The sequence below is a fragment of the Lemur catta genome, chromosome 8 (genome assembly GCF_020740605.2).
Source record: "Lemur catta isolate mLemCat1 chromosome 8, mLemCat1.pri, whole genome shotgun sequence".
Taxonomy (NCBI): Eukaryota; Metazoa; Chordata; class Mammalia; order Primates; family Lemuridae; genus Lemur; species Lemur catta.
Window position 1 is genome coordinate 55564375 of NC_059135.1, and position 19709 is coordinate 55584083.

A 19709-nucleotide genomic window follows, 5' to 3' on the forward strand; every position below is an offset into this window, starting at 1 on the left:
TCTGATTTTGAATCAAAGTGTAGTTTATTACATCTCAAACAAGGGGCAGTACAATTAATCAAAGTATGCACCTAAACTACGGACACAGTTTTGCCATCTTAACAGTAGCTTGTTTATGCCAGCAGAAAAGAAGCATGGAGAGCAAGTGGTGATGAAATCACAAAAGGCGTTTTCCACAGCTTGTTGAGAATTGAATATTTTTACTTGCAAGAAGAAGTGCTCTAAAGCCTGGAAGAAGTGGTAGTCAGTTGGTGGAAGGTCTGGTGAATATGGTGGATGACAGAGAGTTTCCAAATCCAGCCTGTGTAGATTGAGCAACATTGTTTGTGTGACATGTGCTCGAGCATTGTCTTGCAAAAGGATTGGCCTGTCTCTGTTGACCAATCTCAGCTGCTTAACCACAAAATTCCTCACCATTTCATCCAGTTGGTTGCAACAGACATCCCCTGTAATCAACTGACCAGATTTCATGAAGCTGTAGTGGATAATACCAGCACTGAACCACCAAACAGACACCATCAGCTTTTTTTTAATGAATATTCAGTTTTGGACTGTGTTTCAGCACTTAATCTTTATCCAACCATTGTGCCAAATGCTTGCAATTGTCAAAAAGAATCCATTTTTCATCACATGTAACAATATGATGTAGAAATTGTTCACCCTTCTGTAGTGATAGCAAACAAAGGCAAGCTTCAAGACAATTTCTCTTCTGACGCTCATTTAATTCATGCGGGACCGTCTATCCAGCTTCTTTATCTTGCTGTTTGTCTCAAATGGTCCAGTATTGTTGTATGTCAAACCCTGCTGCTAATTCAAATGTAGGTTGAGATGGATTCACTTTCACTACAGCTTTTAGCTCATCATTATCCACCTTGGTCTCAGGTCACCCATGTGGCTCATTTTCAAGATTAAAATCACCAGAATGCTACTTCTCAAACCATCAACGTACTGTGCATTCATTAGCCACATCCTTCCCAAACACTTGGTTGATATTTTGAGCTGTCTGCACTGCATTGGCTCCACAATGGAACTCATATTTGAAAATAACTCACATTTTTTATTTATCCATGGTTTCACAAAAATTCCTCTAAAAAAGTTTGAAAGATAATCACAAGCCAAACTGTACTTTTAAAAGAATAAGGATGTACCTTCACAATAAAAATAAAACAATAAGTGTCAAAGTGAAATGTCAGAGATATCAACTATCAAACTTAGTACTTAAGGAAATCAGACATTTCATATTTAATAGCCTAATACATGTTTTTCCTTTTGGTTTTATAGTTCTACAAATGTGAATGACAAGGAGTTTATATATAGTTTCATGTTTCTTAAAACCTATTTTAAAAACACTTTTAAGATTTAAGTAAACACTAGAATCTGTAGGGTTTTTCTTTTTCTTTAAAAGGGGTCTATTACCCGAGTAAGAAAGGGAGGGTCATAGACGATGGGGAGTCACTGAAGAAATCTGAGCAGAGATTGGTATGAGCCAGTTACTCTGTTAGGAGACCACTTTGGCAGTCACACAGAGCAAAGACCTCCATGCTGACAGACTAGAGATGGAAAGACATCTAAGCAAGTGACCACCTGAGTCTTCTTATAAAAAGAACCCATTTGCTTAATCCCAGAGAGCTGCTCTCAAGCAAAGGTCAGCATACTGTGTAACTGAATGCTGACCTGACAAGCAAAACTGCACTGGTGTTTCAGCGCATGCCTTATCTGGCCAGAAGGTTCCTCAAATTTCAACATGCATCATTTCCCAGAGAGTCCTATGATGATGCCAGAACTAAATTAGGACCAAATCCCATGTTTTACTACAGAGAGCCAACAAAGTACACAAGAGAAGTTGTTATGTACATGGTAACAAAAAACAACCAGGACCATTGCATATAGTTCTGTGGGACAGTTGGAGATGAAACCTGGCTCTTCACCAGGTCTATATATCTCAGGGGCTGTACCTATCCTGCTAAGTTGACTTTTTCTAATTTATACAAAGGCTGGATGAACTTGCCAAGTCATGACCCTTAAAGAGGGCTGCATCTTTTGGAGGGAATACATTTTTCTAATTTCACCACGTGGGCTAGCTGTGACTCAATCTTGCTTTTCTGAGATTAAGTCTCATCAGGATCACTCACAAATTAGAACTCTCACAGTTCAATGAATATAAAAGATTTTCTCCTCCCCGAAAATTAGGGACAGCATATGACTTACCCATAAAAAGGCATAGTACCAAGGCACTCAAAAGTGCAAAGAACTAGATGTTCCTGCTTACCTCAGGGGCCATCCAGAATGGGGTGCCAACTGATGTGTTTCTCCGTAGACGTGTACTGGTGAGTTGAGCTGAAACGCCTACAAGAAAAGGGTATCAGAATTCGGCTGTGAGCAGAGGATGGTGCTAGACCAGTGGTTGACAAACTTTTTCTATAAAGGGCCAAATAGAAAATATTTCAGGCTTTGTGGGCCATTTGGTCTCTGTCACAACCACTCAACTCTGCTGTCATAGTGCAAAAGCAGCCATAGAAAATACATAAATGAATGAGAGTGGGTGCATTCCAATAAAACTTTATTTATGGATGCTGAAATTTGAATTTCATATAATTTTCACGTTACAAAATATGACTTTGGTTTTTTTCCAATCATTTAAAAATATAAAAACCATTTCTAGCTCATGGGCCCTACAAAAATAGGTGGGTCATATTTGGCCCATGAGCTATACAGTTTGCCAGCCTGTGTGCTGGAACATGTATCATTCCATCTAAATCATTATGATATTTTTTTCCTAATGAACATTCCTGTCCACAATGCTGCAAAGTTGGAATGAAAGAAAAATATCAACAACTAGGATCAACCCAAAATATCTTCCTTTTATATTTCCAAATTATTTCAAGTGATTTCTTTCTTAATAAGGTGCTTCATCTTATGGAGAAAGAAGATTGGCATGTATTATCTATAATAGAGCATCAGTGTAGACGTAAAAAGATTTCAGTGCCTTTTCTTGCCTATAAGCCTGCGAACCTGGCAAGAAAGCTATGTTTGTCAAATGGAATAAGAAATTGACTAATAATCTTATCTAGAGTTCAATGTGGAGGATCTGAATTTAAAATAATTCCAATGTCCTTTAATCAGATCTCTTCTTTATACTATGTGGAACAAAGTAGAAGTAAAGGTATACCGGATTAAGAGTCAATGTTTTCCATCTCAATTATGCCGTTTACTAATTATGTGACTGCCTCACCTTTGAGCCTCAGTTTCTTTATCTTCGAAATGGGGATAATGATAGGGATACAAAGCAGGGTCTGCTCTTAAGGGCCTGCCAGGTCCCCCCAATCATGGAAATAAAGGAAAAATCTTGAGTCTCTTCAAGGGAAATTCCAAGCACCTCACTAGCCTTGAAAAGTAAATGATTAACCTAATAAGCCAAAAGATAGTAACAATAGTCTCCCAAGCAAGCCAGAGTTGCAAGGTATTTTGGTTCACTAAAGAAACTAAAAGATAACATCTTATATGTTCTTGAGCTGTTGTTCAAAAACCTGCACCAGATAGAAAAAGTGACCCACTATCACCTAGCCCTCAGAGAAGGGGGAACTGAGGATTGAACTCTGACCATCAGTCTTTGCTCTAAACTCCCCAAGGGGCCTAGAGAAAGTCATACCCATGCACCAAACCAATGTATAACTTCTGCTTTCCTGAAATGCACTCCTGCCTTTAAGAACCCTCGCTGGTAACTATCAGGGAGTTCAGGTCTTAACCTTAAGAGAATTACAAGGGTTGCCACAACGTCATTGATGATAAGAACTTAGAAACCTGACTACTGTGTGTTCATTAGCAAAGACCACACCTTTGAGGATATCAGGTGCAAATTTGCCAAGGATCCCCAGGTTGTTTTTGGGGGGTGATGGTTGTGTGTGCTGCTTGCAGTCTCTATTAGAAAGCCAAAGAGAGCTCTTTAAATTCTATTGGCCATGGATAATTTCCCATTTTACCAAGTCTTCCACTACAATTTTGGTAAAAACAACTATACCTTTCTGGTTTTAGTTTTTAAAAATTTGTTTTGCAGCAACTAGAAATTCAGAACTTTCTGCTGGCAAGATTAGGAACATTTACCCTCATGCCAAATCATGAAGCTGGTGAATAGATAAATTATTATCAATTCCCATCTCATCCTCATCCTTCTAAGTTGTTTCCCTCACAACATATTTACTGCCCCCAGGATCGTGTGGAAAATACATTCTAATGCTAAACATGCAGCATATTGTTGGAGTTAGATCATTCCTTATATAGAGAGAGGAGCATAAGACTTGAACAAAGTGCTTCCTCTGCTATTTTCCTTTGCTTGCTCTTTAGTAACAGACCAATATACCTAAAGCGGCTTCATTTATTTTTAAGTAATGTCTTCTGAGAAAATTATTCACTGACACATTTTTCCACTGAATTCTTTCTTACCAATAAAAGAAATTATCAATCTTATTTTTTACTATGATGATATTGATAACATTTTTTAAAATGTTTCTCTAAATATTTTCTCATTTTTGTAACAATGACCCATTGTTGAACTTATTTAGATGATTAAACCATTTAATAAATCTAAAAAGGAAAACCAAATGTTTGTTGTTTTGTGAATATCAACACAAGTATTGTAAGGAAATATTTACTAGTTCTCTGGCCTTAGGTGAAATTGCCCTGCATTTCTTTGCACATGTCCACTTCCCGTTAATGTTTCCAGTTCAACCAGCCTCACGTGTGTAGCAGCAATAATCACAATTTAAAGGGATGTTAGCTCCCAGGCCCACAGGACTATTTTTACCTTCTGCTCACTGGGAGTAAGTATGCCTAAGGCTAGTGAAAGTCATTTAAAAAATGAAACTGCTCTCTCTTTTCATATGCAAAAGAAGAAATGACAAAATGTAAATTGTAGACAATTGCCCTGAGATTTGAAATTCTTACTAGAAAACCAGAAAGTTTTCCTATCAAGTTCTCCTTTTGAAACACTTTTCTTTTCTATCTTTAATAAAATTGCTTCTGAAGCTGAAAATAGATTAACAAACAGCATCTCCCAGGGTGATCCATCTGGTAAAACCCCCTCTCTCCAGCCTGCCTTTGACTGGAAAAGTCCTGCAGCCTATGGTGTAACAGAGAGGCCCCAGTCTTCTGAGATTGTAATAAATTGTTCCCTTTGGCTAAACTACACACATCAAGAAAACAAACGACAAGCAGTCATTACCAAAGTCAACGAGCTTAACTCCTCCTTCTGTTGTCAGAAGAATGTTATTCCCTTTCACATCACGGTGGATGATTCGGTTGTTGTGCAAATGCTGAAGGCCCTGCATGGCGTCCCACCACCGCCAAACAACAGGAAAGAGAAACGGGAAATTGGAAATTTACATGCTTATTTTAAAGCAATTACTCTACTATTAAAAAGTCTCATCAAAGTCCACAGTTGGCTACACCTTCCTGCTATTAATAATCCTTGCTTATCACAGGGCAGTTTCCCCATTGTTACTATGCAATGAGGATGCAAGCAATGGACAAATTGTCCCCTCTGCTGTCATCCCCAGCTTGATGGACATTCTTACCAAGAGGGCCCCATACAAGATGTATGAGATCATTGCTTCATCCAAGCGCTGGCCACATCTGAGTAGACCTTTGACAAGCTCCGTGACTGAGCCCCCATTACACAGCTGTGAGAAGAGGTTCCAGACACAGAGAGCAGGAGACCACATACAAAAAGAAAAAAAAAAAGAAATTAAGAAAAAAAGCCCATTGATTACGACTCAATAAAGTAAATTCGACTCAATATAGTAAAATTAACTTCCAGGTTGCAAGACTCTAGCTTGGAATAATTAGACTTCAAACTTCTATTACCCAATCAAATCTAGTTCTTTGTGTGTCTGTATGTGTGTTCTTTATTTGAGGTGATGATTTATGAGTGAAAGTGCACATTCCAAAAAGCTGACTTTTTAATTGCCAAGTGAAATATAATAGCACAAGTTATTATTTATAAATTTGAAAGAAAAAGCATATTTTTCATATTGACTTATTGGATAGCTTTCACTTTACATAAATATTGTCTATTTTTTTCAAATGTGCATTTCAAGGATAAGAAAGGACCAGAAGCAACAAGATGGATGCCCTTGATGCATGAGAAAAAAGACACTTCAGTGATTTCAAACCTTCCTGCCTCCAGTGCTAGTACTGCAGGCATTAGGAGCCCAACCAGCAGCTTTTACTAGAGTTGTCATTGCAGGTGAAGTTTATGGAATGGAGTTGCATTGTGTGTGCATTTCACCTTTTCATATTCAATTCTAGGCTCTCAGCAAGTTTATGTTCTTCTCTCTCTTTTTTTCTGTAATTAGTAACACTGCAAAGTTATATTTTGTATATTTGATCTTTGTACATTACTGAAGTCTGAGTACATACAGCAAGTACGCGATACTTTCTCAGCTATTTAAGGATTTCCAAAGATAATTTTTCCTAACTGCAGAAGTCAATGTGCAGGTTTGGGTTTGCTACAAACCATCTTAAATCAAGCGTTCTTAACTGTTTTGAGCAGGGTATGTAAATACCCTGAAATTGTAGGCAGCATGTTGTATATGCATCTTGCATTTTTCTGGGGAGAAAATTCAGAGCTTCCATCATAGTCTAAGAGTCATCTTGACCTTAGAAAGGTAAAATCCCTACTTTAAAGACCTAGTTTTCCTCTGGACACTTTGAAATTTGGGAAAGAGTTAATCAGTGAACAGCAGGGGGTCCCCTGGGTTATGGATGCTTAAGTCAACTGGCTTTTCTTAAGCAAGGAAACCTAAGGGAGTACAGATTAACAGCTTTCTGAAAAGAAGACAACCTTTTATCAAGATAATAACACATTAGGATCTAGTTGACTCTAATTAGGAACACTGCAACATTTTAATAAAAGGTGAGCAGATGTTTTTATTAGATATGTGTATCATTCTCTACTATATATTTGACAGTACCTTGTATGCATAATAATCAAGATAGCCTAGAAATGAATCTGCCCATGATTTTATCATTTAAATTGTTCAAAAGTGACAGCATGTGACTAAAAATTTAACATAAAATTAGGGAATCTTTAAAACTAGCATAAAATTACTATCTCTCAGGAATGACTTAGGAGGGACCCTAAAAGCATTAGGGACCCTAAAAGCAAGTGAAATGCATTGAAGTATATGATTCCATAAGTTTGGGACTATATTAAATGACCTTAAAATCCACTGTCCGCCAACTTCAGGTTTAACTTGCAACTCAACACCATGGCTCTGATGGCCCTAACGCTGAGTGCCAGCATAATGTCTTCCAAAAGATTCCATATTCTTTTGATTCTAACTATAGCTTACGTGACCTGAAAATAAAAATAACATTCAATGTTCAATCTAATACCCTCTTGAGCAGTGAATGCACTTTTGGTGCCATAATTTGTAGAACAGTCTTAAAAGCTAGGCTTTTGAGAAACATAAAATACTGTTCTTAGAACTTCCCAAACTAGATTTTATGTATCAAGAAACAAAAATGGGAGAATTGGCCACAGAACTGATGACCAGGGAAGAAGCCAGGACTTGGCATAAGGGAAGTTCTCACCCCACAAGAAAAAGAAGAGATTAGAGTGACGATGCTCCTTCTGGGAGGGGGGTGTATGTGGAAGGGGGTAATAATAATAGAAACTCAGTTTCTTATGACCCTCTCCCCATTCAGAAACCTAAGGGGAGACCTCAAAACAGCAAGAGTGTCTATGTCAAGTGAAATGGCAGCTAACATGGTGAGGCAGACCACGCCTGAGATTACAATAACCATTCCTTACAGCCTGCTCACAGCTTGTAAGAGATTCAGAACTTTATGTTCCATTTGGGGACCGGGGTAAAGTTAAAGTTTAAATAAGGAGGAAGAGTGAGAACCTCATGATAGGAGTGAGCGTCAGGGACCAGGAACCTCGAAGATACCAAAGACAGACAGTACAGTTTTATCATCACAAGGACTTGGTGGTCACTAAATGGTTCAGAGCCCCCCACCCTCACTGCTATGGCTTTATGTAGGCATCTGCTTGTACCCAGATCCACATGCCACCCAGAGAGAAGGCAGAGGAACAAGGGAGAAAAGAAACCCTAAAAAACTGAGTACTTATCCAAATGACTGAGCTTTGAACTAGACTGTGCAAATAGGATACAAACACTGGAATTTGACCTTTCCCAAAGAAGCCACCCAACTGGACTTAAGTTTAACAAAATGGGTTAGAATCAGTTGTCTCCTCTAGTTAGCCTGGGGGCTCAAGAATAAAGTTGAGTTCAGTTATTGAAAAGAAAGTCATCTCTCTGTTCTCAATAGTTTGAGACTGTCTGGTTTATTACCTTTGACTCAGGTAATAATCATGACTATGACACAATCCCTAGCCTCAAAGAGCTCATCCCTCAGAAATGGACACGAATAATTACAGTATGGAATGTGGAAGCAGGGATACGCCTCAGGGAATGTGGTGGCACGGAAGAGGGAAGGGTGAACTCTGCTGAGGGAAGGTGAAAAGGAACAGACAGTCTAGGAAATCTTCCCAGAGGACATAACATTTACTATGAGTATGAAGGACAAATGGGTTTTGGTTAGGAGGACAAGAAGGGGAAGGACATCTTGGGAAAAGGAACATGAGGACATTGTGTGGAATGAAACAGACCATGAAAGACTGAGGGAGGGGTGTGTGTGTATGAGAGAGAGACAGAGAGAGTTCTAAACACTGTGCTACTTTTGGGACAAAGGATGCCAGGATCCTAGGGCAGGGAGATGGGTAAGGAAGGTGGGGGACAGGGAATGACAGGTATGCCCTGCTAAGAAGTATGGGCTTTATTATTCTACATTATGTACATTATAAAACCATGATATAAAATTAGATAAGGAAAATAAGCTATCAACAGATTTAAGGCAGAGGTCTTGATGTTCTGATTTGCATTCTAGAAAAATGATTTGGGCAGCAGATTGGAGGATGGACAGAAGACAACACCAGGAATTGAGGCATCCATTAGGAGATGCTGAGGTGATCAAGGGAGGCAGGGTCAAAAAGTCAAGAGCTGTGAGGATGAAAGGAGGAGACAGATTTGGGAGGCTTTTATGAGATAGAATTGATAGAAATTTCTGACCATCTGGATGTGGAAGGTGAAGAAGAGACAATCTAGGGAAACTGAGAATTAGGAAAATATCGATACAGTTCTTTATTCCTCTAAAACAAAAGCAGTAATAGGAATAAAAGGCATGATAGCACCTTCATCAGGTCTGCTCCCCCAGCCTGGCTCACATCTCAGGGAGGCACATGCTTTCTTGAATTGCAAGGATGCTATTAAAATTCTACCGACAGAAAATTTAAATTAAATGCTGGGTGATGATCCAAGAGAATGCAACCCTGGAATTTTCCCCTGACACCTCATTTTGGTCTCTCTCCTGCCCTACTTTGAGTGTGGCCAATTTCGCAACAAGGGCCTCTTCAGGGATATTTTATATAGCTAGCCAACTCAAACTTTCTTCGTAACTCTAGAACCTACGAAGGGATTAAGAGTAGCTATTTGTCAGCAGGATCAAAACTCAACTATGGATTTAAAAACAACAAAGGGATCTTACTCAGTCGGTACCTTTTGTTCACCAAATGTCAGAGTTTAAGAGCTGTCTGACTTCCCAGGATTCATAGAAACATATAATTAAACTGCTTGGGGCACCTTTAAAGGAAGCTGTCCTGTGAAGTTGATAAGCCCACCAGCAAGGTTTTAAAGGGCAGCCTGTGGGTTATAGAAAAAAGACTCTGGGCACTTGGATATAAAAAAAGAAAGCAGGTACACACTGACAATTGTCTACCCTGAGTAAATGTTCAGTGAAATGTGTTGAACATTTTAAAAGCATGACAAGGAATTATATTTAAATGCACCAAATAAAATAATCCCTTAGAGTTGTAAGAAGGCAACCAAGCCTCCTACCCCAACCCTGAGGGTTGGCACATCAACCCTTTATTCCCACTGACTGTGCCAACCATCAGACTCAAATAGAGAGGTGTGTCTCCATCCCTGCAGTTCCTCCCCACACCCTCAGCATCCATGAAATGTGGCAGCTGGATGCCTCTAGAATTTAATGAGCATTTTGCTCTAAACCAAGAAAAATAGAAAAATCATTTACATTCCTCATCTATTTTCTAACATTGCTGAATATTGATTCAATCACAGTATGTGCATTTGCTAAGACAGTCATAATTTCAAGCAATAAAATGTTCCTTGCTCAAAAAGCCATCAACTTTCTTCTACATTATTAAAGAATGGTGCATGCAACACAATCACCAGACCTTTATTCTAGCCTAGGCTCCAACTTTCAAGTAGATTCTATACCAGCATATTGATTTGATCTAGTCAAATTACAGAATTAAGAGGAATTTCTTTTCAATGCCCTTTTGATCAATCCTTTGTCTTTGAAGGGTGTTAGGTTCTCTAGAACATAAAGCAAAACTCAAGGATAGTCAAAATCCCTTAGGAGGCATCATGTTGAATACTGTCCACCTCTCAGTAAGTCCAGAGCAGCCCATTTTTCTTCCTGTGTTGGGACAGATCATACTTATTTTACTGAATACCAGGTAAAGTCACTAGCTTACTAGATGGATGAAAGCTTTGTCACTTGTGAAATCCTAGATCTTCAGTCGGAGTGGAAAGATGCTCACACCACGCCATGAGACTCCTACCTCCCACCTCAGTTTCTCTCCAGGGCGTGTTCTTATTGAGCCGTGGGTGGTCAGAATCACTTCCATTCCTCAGCTTAACTCACTCTCTTTTGCTAAACACATAGCACATGCATGCGGGATGTAACTCTGTTGCGTTTCAAAGTTCTTCCCTTCTCTCCAGTCCTAGTGTTCTATACCTTCAACCTGACTCCCAGCACTCCAGTATCTCTCACACTGTCCACGTCAGTATTCAATGCTCCAGTGCTTTCTAACCATCTCTGGTCAATCAAAACCTACCAGTCCTATGTTCCAGACCATCAGAGTCTGGCCAAGACCATGATTTGTTAACCTGGTAAATTTAATGCATGCTATAACAGCAATGGGTGAAAATGGTTTGACATATAACATTTTCAACGATACTAATATTTAGGCACAGACTGTACTTTCCAGGGCCTTGAGTAAAAGCAAAAAGTGGATGGAGGTCTCTCTCTGTCTTTCTCTGTCTCTCTCGGAGGAAAAAAAGGATTTTAGAAAAACTAATTCTTTTGCCTTGTTTAAAAACAAAGATTTTTGGGTTTTGTTTTGGGGTTTTGTTTTTTGAAGGGTTGTTTTGTTTTGTTTTACTTTGTTCACGGCCTCATTTGTAAGTACTCTAAACCATTTCTTGTAAGTAAAATACTTAGTTCATGCTGAAATTAATAGTTTCTACTTGCTGAAGGTTTTACACTTAAAGGAAAAAGAAAAACTAGCCCATGTCTTAGCACATATTAGGTATCTTTTCTGAGTATTATTTTTCTTAAAGGTCTAATTTCTTATTATACATATTTAATTTATGTGAGAGATAGGACTTTTAGATTTTTAAAAATTTAATATTCACTTAAAATAAAATATATTCACAAATTTTCCAAAACATTATCACATATGAGTGTTTTCACTCCATATCTTTCTAATATAGTAGGTGTCTATTTGTTTGCTTTCTACTAACAGTAATGAATTTCAGAAATGACATTTTTACTTGCTTTTGTTTTCAGAGTTGTAATGATTTAAGTAGAATATTAATAACATTTTTTCTACCCTCTAGAATTGCTCTGTGGAATAGCTTCTCACTAGCCCTTTTATCAAGTTAGGCAAGTAAAGAGCAAAAGCAACATAAATTTAATCTCAATATACAGAATGAGGAGAACAATATTAAACAGATCGTAATTTTATGGTGTGAGTCTCCTAAAGCATGGCTAAAAAAACTGCAGAGGCAGCAAAATAGTCCGGGTGCCACATGGATTGTCATTGTCATCCAGCTGTGTGTGTGTTGGGGGGGGGGGGTTATCAGGAAGTGCTGCAATCCCAGCTAGGAACTGCACATCAGTGTTTCCATGATTCAACAGATAGCGTCACAGGCAGTAGCAGCACATGATGACAGAAAAGGCTGAAGCATGGTTATCCCTCCAGTTCTGCCATGTAACAGGTTATGTGACCTTAGGCATGTTACTACCCTCTCTGGGCCTCTGTCCCTCAATGGAACACTAGGGGACTGAACTGACAGGCTTCTGTCAGTATTAGGAGTCCAGGAATCCCTGTGTTTCTATAAGACTATTGGAGGCACTGAATGTACATAACCATCCAGTAGACTGGTTTAGATGGCACAGCCTGGGACAGAAAAGACTGAGGACAGCCAGCATCCCATACCATCAACTTTGGCATGGGCCAAAATGGCCAGCAAAAGTCATAAGTGCCGGCACTGTATTGCTGAGGTATGAATAATTCAATGTCTCAGGGCAGCCTCATTATCTGCCTGGGGTGACTCTGAAAAAGCAAGAGACAATTGGCAGTTGAGTATCAGTACGAGGCTCAGTTCATAGCTCTGGGCTCCCTCTCATCTTTCAAGCCACGTGTACCCTTCTGGCTGCCTTGGCCATTACTGAGGTGCTGTGCCTGAGGGCCACTCCTCATCAGGAAGAGCATTCACTCATCAGGTGGCCTTAGGTATGAGCAGCCCTCCTGCCTGCCTGGTTGCACAGAGGGAAGGCCCCTTTTTAGACCCTGGAAAATTGCTGAAAAATCTAGTTCTCTATGTCTAAATGCAGAGTCTTTTTGAGTTAGGAGGGAAAATGAGCAGAAACTGAGATTTCCTGGTCACTATACTTCTATTACTAAGTTACAATGAGGTTTAAAACACAGAGAACTTACAGAGCTGAGGATAAATATAGCAACAGTGCTAAAGAGCTTCACTGGCAAGATAAAATCCTAATATTCTTGGTGTGGAGGGAGAGGCAGGGAGTTAATAAAACCAAAAAGATGATAATATGAGAATGTGTTATACGACTTAGCCAGGCAACTAAAGGGACAAAGATAATTCCTGAAAACCAAAATCCCTTACATTTTTATATTCTGAGGAAGGCAACTAATGTATTCAAACCAGTTTCCCTACAGATTATCCCATTTGAATATAACAAATGAACTCCCCATACATGGTTGCCATGGCAGCCAGTACATATTATCCTATGCTCGGGCACCGGATGGTGAAGTGAGGACTGTCCTGTCCTCTTGGTACTTCTCTCTTAAGGCGTCCACTTGTGTCTACCTGTTCCTGGATCACCTATGTGACCTCAGGCATGGAGGCAAGAGCTGCTTCAGAGGGGCAGAGTCCAGAACAAAGGAGGATAGACTGAGAGAGAACGTGGCAATAGACTTGTCCTAATATACTAATTTATATATTGTCATTACTGTCCTTGTTATTGAATTCTATTTGTGGGCAATTGACTCTTTTGCACTGAGATGCACACATTCATTCCCATTATTAAGGAAGAAAACATGCAGGACTACGGTGGATACAGTGATGTTCCCTTCAGATCCCCTCTTCAGAGTGGATGCTGCTAGGAGTATCGACTGCTCCCTGCTCCCAGCTCCCAGCTGCACACCTCACTCAAAATTGCCCTCCACTACAGGGAACTGCCTCCCCCAAGGCCATGCTCCCTCCTGGGATGGCACAGACACCGCTTGGCTCATATGGCGATACAATTCAGAACAACTTTAAAAAAGCTTCCCAGCTCTCCATTTCCCCAAAGGATCAGCTGAAGCCTCTGCTGCAACCATATTGCTGTTCAATGCCTCCTTACCTGATCTTGCCTTCCACACTTTCTTCCAGTTCTATCTCTGGCAAGAACTCTCCAATAAAACTTCCATACACAACTCTCAGAGTCAGTTTTCAGGAAACTTAATCTAAGATGAGGACTAATGAACACGAGTGGGCAAATCCAAACTTGTCAAGCCAAGAAAACCTTGGGTTAACAATTTTTGAAAATGAGTTGCAATCAATTGGAACATGTTTACTATGAAATGTTCCCAGTTTAGTGAAGAAAATAAATGTTTCCAATTGTATTCCTATATTCACTCTGTATTAGAAGAAAAGATTATTAAACTTTTGAAGCAGAGGAATAAGAATATTTTCAGCATATGGCCTACCCGTAAGAACCTGCAGAGAACTTCACACCTGGTAAGGTACTTGTGACACGAAGGAGGGACCTACTCCTCAAATGTGTATCTTAAAACACTATTTATTAACATGAGTTCTACCCTCTTTAAAAAAAAAACTATTTAGACAACAAAACATCTGCCTGCCACTGGCCCTCTGTGCAAATCACAGGTCATCCAATCAATGGGGGCCTCTTACCTCCAGGACCAGCCATAGCTGTCCCCCGACACAGTGATCCGCTTTGTAAAACATCCCATAAAACTTTACAACATTGGGATGATTAGGAAGGAATTGCAAAATGTTGTATTCTGCCTCAATTTCTTCATCCATATCCTAAACAGAGTAGAAAAAGGCATGCTGGGTTAAGTTTACTCTGTAAAGAAGGGTACAGATATGATAACATATTCAAGTAATCACTTAATCATATTTACTATGTATTTTTAATGTCATCATTACCATATCTTCAAAATACCTAACAGTAGACATTCAGATCTCAATTTAAACCTCTTAATTATTATATCAATAAAATTTGTTTATGATATTTTTTCTTTAATAATACTATCATAAAAATCTTTTTTATTAAAAAATATCTAAGTTTTCAAAGCAGTTAAGGAGAAGTAGCTCAAAGGGACCCAACATAGGATAGAGCACATACAACCTCACTGTGCAAAATAACATACAGCATTATAACCTCAGTGCTGTGAAATAAGATGTCAGCTTAAGATAATCAAATATTGGTTGGACGCTGTGGCTCAAACCTGTAATCCTAGAACCTTGGGAGGCCAAGGCAGAAGGATTTCTTGAGACCAGGAGTTGGAGATCAGCTTGAGCAAGAATGAGACCCCATCTCTATAAAAAATAGAAAAATTAGCTGAGTGTGGTGGCACATGCCTTTAGTCCCAGCTACTCAGTAGGCTGAGGCAGGAGAATCGCTTGAACCCAGAAGTTTGAGGTTGCAATGAGCTATGATGATGCCACTGCACTCTAGCCCCGGCAACAGAGCGAGACCCTGTCACACACACACAAAAAAAGATAATCAAATACCCCAAGTCTGAGTCATTTTGTAACTTACAGGGAGACCAGATAGTAAAATATAACACTCTTTCCAAGAGAATAACTTTTGAAGAGCTCAGAGGTCCCAAAACCAAAACAAAACAAAAGGAAAGTTTTAACTCCAAGTGGAGTCTATTCAGGGAAGATGACAAATCATAACTCATTTTGAGATTTCATAACAGGTTTCAAGAAATTAATCCCTAAAATCAAGAAAAGAAGTTAAAAACTCAATGTGCATGAACCACTGGGTTGTGGTTACAATTAACTACTGTTACTTACACTGATTGGATCCAGAATTTTCACAGCAGCCAGGCTCCCATCTCTCTTGTTAGTTACCTTGTAGACCTTGCCATAGGTGCCTTTACCAATGGTCTCTATAATTTCCCAGGTGTCTGTGGGATCTGGAAGCGATTCCAGTCCAAGCATCATAGGATTGCAGTGAAATAATCCATACAGATGTTTCCTGGTGGGGGAAAAAAGTTTGGTACACACAACTCATCACAGGATTAGGGGCAGAAATTTTGAAACAAAATTATTTTCGTTTCTTAACCAGCAACCTTGTGTTACTTTTTCTTTTTATTTTCCTCCTCTTATCAAATAGATTTTTTATTATACAAAAAGAACTTAATGCCTTCCTAAGATATGGTAATAGAAAACAGAATGGAGAAGTAATATGACTCTGAAACATTCTAAAAACATGATTCTAAAAGTGAAGATTATATACACACTGCAAGAGGGAGTAAAAGGGCCAAAGAGGATGTTCTGGTCATGACTGGACAATCGTCTCGGTAGACTGCTGCATGGAGGCTGCTGTGGCTGCTGCCAGGGAGGGTGACTGACAATGGTTAAATCTATTATAAAACCTTTGCCCCCAGGTTATGGTAACCTTGACCAGGGCTCCCTGATGGCCACTGGAAACCAATCCCCAACCTTTGTGTACAAAGTGTAGACTGCCAATAAGGAGAATTTGGTGCATGCAGCAAGCATCAATCAAAGAACGCATCCACTGCTGCACAGGTCTTGGCGCTGCAAAGATTAGCCATGCTCAGACCCCATCCATACAGCAATAGCCTAGTATGGGAATCACATTAAAAGATTAACCAGGAGCTGCAAACTCACTTGGCTTTAGTTAGTACTCTATTTAATAAGGACATAGCTCTGGGTAGTTTAAGTACTAACAGCAAGCTTGGCAGTCAAAGTCACCCAAGACTGATGCCATGAAAAAGCCCCTTCAATTGCAATTGCTCTCAGGCTACATGAGGGGTCCCAACTCTGGTCTGATTCTAAAGCCCAGGGGAGGGACTATCAGGCTCCAACAGCAAGAGCCATGGCATCTGATCCCCATACTGTGGCTTAGTGTCCACCCAGGGTGAGCACTTTTGCCTCCTGCTGGGCATTCCAATTTGCACTTTTAATTCTAATTATTTTCTAGACTGCATTCTCCCAACACAAAGCCTTTTGACCTAGGACAAAAATTCACTTTTTTTCCTAAGCCTGTCTGATTGGGAGCATTTCAAAACCATTACAAACAAACAAAGAAATCAGCAAAGGAGCCTGGAACCAGTATAGTACCTTGAGGGCCCAGGCAAATCCCACCCTGCGCTGAGGCACTGATCCTGGAAGTTTGGCTAGTCAAACAACTCTTCCCTTTCATGTGCTGGTTTCAAGATTCTCAGGAATTGTAAACTTTCCTCCTATCCAGTGACTCACAAAACCAATCTTTCTTACCACATGCTTCACAATGTTGCCATATCTGTACATCATCTGTGCTATTAGTTACTAGCTACTTTTAAATTACTTGCTTTTTCACTTAAATGTCTTTTAAAGGCACTTTATAGTACTACCCTAAATGCAAAACCAGTATCATTTGCCATATATAAAAATTAACCACAAAAAGATGATTACACTACAAACAATAGAGTGTTGTTCAAGTCCATCCAGATATTGTTGGCCCTGGGCTCTGGCCTAAGGCTGCTCTTTGTCTTGAAAATGGAGATCATCTAATGATTGAAAGGAACTAAAGGCTGGTACAAACTTTTCCCTTGATGTCATTAGAAGACCAGAAAGAAAATTAATTAGAAAGGGAATAATTTTGTCATGATATGACTCAGTGTTCTTTACTGCAAGATCCTCAAAACCTCTTGACACCTGAGAACATTGCTCTAGGCTTGGCTTCTGTAAGAGCAAAAAAGAAGCCCAGCTTGGGGTGCTAGTCAAGGCCAGAGAGGCAGAGGAGGGCACTGAGATGACAGTCCATCAACCTAAATGTCATTACCTTACACTTACTAGTGTGGCCCTGTTCCCCATTAGCAGGGACACCTGCATCTGGGCTTAGCACTGGGACATAGCAGCACTCAAGTCAAACTGCCTGCACAATCCTGGCCCTGCCCAGACCAGCCATGAGACTTGGGCTAGTTACTCCTTCCCTGTGCCTCAGTTTCTTCACTTGCATCATGGGGCAGCAGCTGCTGTTAGTGATGCCTACTACTTCACAGAGCAGCTATTAGGATTAGGAGATAACAGAATACAGTGAGCATAGTGAGAGCTCAGCACGTGTCATCTGTCATCACAACAGCACCGCACCAAGATCTGCCTCAGAATAGGCAAGGCTTAACAAACACTTCCCCATTTTGTTTTATCTCACTATTAACAACAAACTAAATGAGAACTAAATGAGTTTTGCTCCAATCAGTTATTAGTTTCAAACAAATGACTGAATTTTTCTGAATTCACCCCCTGAATTCCAATGTGTGCAAATGAAATTCATTCAGTGTGTACAAATGAAATTCATTCAAGTGTGTACAAATGAATTTAAATCATAGAATGTGGCAGCAAGAGAGGACCTTGGAGGACTTCAAATCAAATGGTTTTCTAATGATTTCTGGCTATAAATTATTCTGTTAAATTCATCTCACTTAGGATGCTGACGTATAAGCTGAAGGAAGTGGCACAGTTCCGGCTGAGGTTGGCTGGTGAACTAAGCACCTGCCCTGTGCCCCCATGGGAGGCTGATGAGGTAATTGACCATCCTGCTTGCCTGCGACTGCCTCTGTATTAGTACTGGAAATCTCACATCCTGGGAAACTCTCATAAGAGGGTAAACTAGGACAACTTGCCACCCTACCCTCTAGAGCCCTCCAAGGACATACACCTACTCAGAGCATTATTAGAAAACTATTGATTGAGTACTCCAACCACCACATCATCCCTGCTATGGGCTGAACTGTGCCCACCCATAATTCCTATTTTGAAGTCCTAACCCCCAATACATCAGAATGTGACCGCATTTGGAGATAAAGCCTTTAAAGAGAGGCTGGGCGCAGTGGCTCACACCTGTAATCCTAGTACTCTGCGAGGCCGAGGTGGGTGGATCGTTTGAGCTCAGGAGTTCAAGACCAGCCTGAGCATGAGCAAGACCCCCGTCTCTACTAAAAATAGAAAGAAATTAGCTGAACTAAAAATATATGTAGAAAAAATTAGCCAGGCATGGTGGCACATGCCTGTAATCCCAGCTACTCGGGAGGCTGAGGCAGAAGGATTGCTTGAGCCCAGGAGTTTGAGGTTGCTGTGAGCTAGGCTGACGCCATGGCACTCTAGCCTGGGCAACAGAGTGAGACTCTGTCTCAAAAAAAAAAAAAAAAGGCAATTAACGTAAAATGAGATCATATGGGGGGGCCCAATTCAATATGACTGGTCCTTATAAGAAGAGATTAGGGCACAGACACAGAGGGAAGATCATGTGAAGTCACAGGGAGAAGACAGCCCTCTACAAGCCAAGGAAAGGCCTCAGAAGGAAATCAACCCTGCTGACACCTTAATCTTGGACTTCCAGCCTCCAGAACTGTGGAGATTTCTGTTTCTGTTGTTTAAGCCACCCAGTCTGTGGTACTTAGTTATGGCAGCCCTAGCTAACCAATATACCCCCATTTTACAGGTAAAGAAACTGAAGCTCAGATTGGTGACACAACTATTTAGGGGCAGTGCAGGAATGGGAATTCAGGCTTCCCTAAGCCCAATCCCGTGACCTTTGTTCTACACAATACAATAAAGAAAGTCAGCTGGTTAACAATGGTTCATTCATTCTAACCCACTGTACCAAATATTAAAAAGTTCTGTGGGGGAAATACCACAATCACATAGAGACTAAGTGCCCCATGAACCTAATGAACAACAATCTTTGCTCCCCCTAAAACGAGAAGAACTGACCCAGAGGATTCATCTACATTGGCGCCAGAAGCGTCTGGTGAACAGAAGCCAGACCAATCAAATTCCACCTCAATGTCTCTCATGTACTCTATGGGCATCCACAGACAAGGTTAAATAAAAGTGCAACAGAACAGGTGCACTATTAACAGTGTTGCCTGTCTTCTGTCTTTAAAATCAATACTTTACTCTATAAACTCTCTGACAACTGATTAAACAGTCAACCCAAACAGTGGCCACTTACACAGCCCGATAAGGGTAGTGATAATCAGGTCCTGGGAGGCAGCTGAAGCAGCCCTT

General features: G+C 40.1%; 1 protein-coding gene across 1 annotated transcript in view; it reads right to left on the reverse strand.

The window, feature by feature from the left end:
- Positions 1-16209, reverse strand: part of MYO3B (myosin IIIB) — a 373253-nt gene extending 357044 nt beyond the window's left edge. Inside the window, exons 1-6 of the mRNA XM_045560289.1 lie at positions 16137-16209; positions 15486-15700; positions 14352-14486; positions 5571-5675; positions 5219-5318; positions 2270-2346 (exon numbers count right to left, since the gene is read on the reverse strand). Of these exons, the coding sequence (XP_045416245.1) occupies positions 2270-2346; positions 5219-5318; positions 5571-5675; positions 14352-14486; positions 15486-15700; positions 16137-16209 (705 nt within the window). The remainder of the gene's footprint in view (positions 1-2269; positions 2347-5218; positions 5319-5570; positions 5676-14351; positions 14487-15485; positions 15701-16136) is intronic.
- Positions 16210-19709: the final 3500 nt, after the last annotated feature.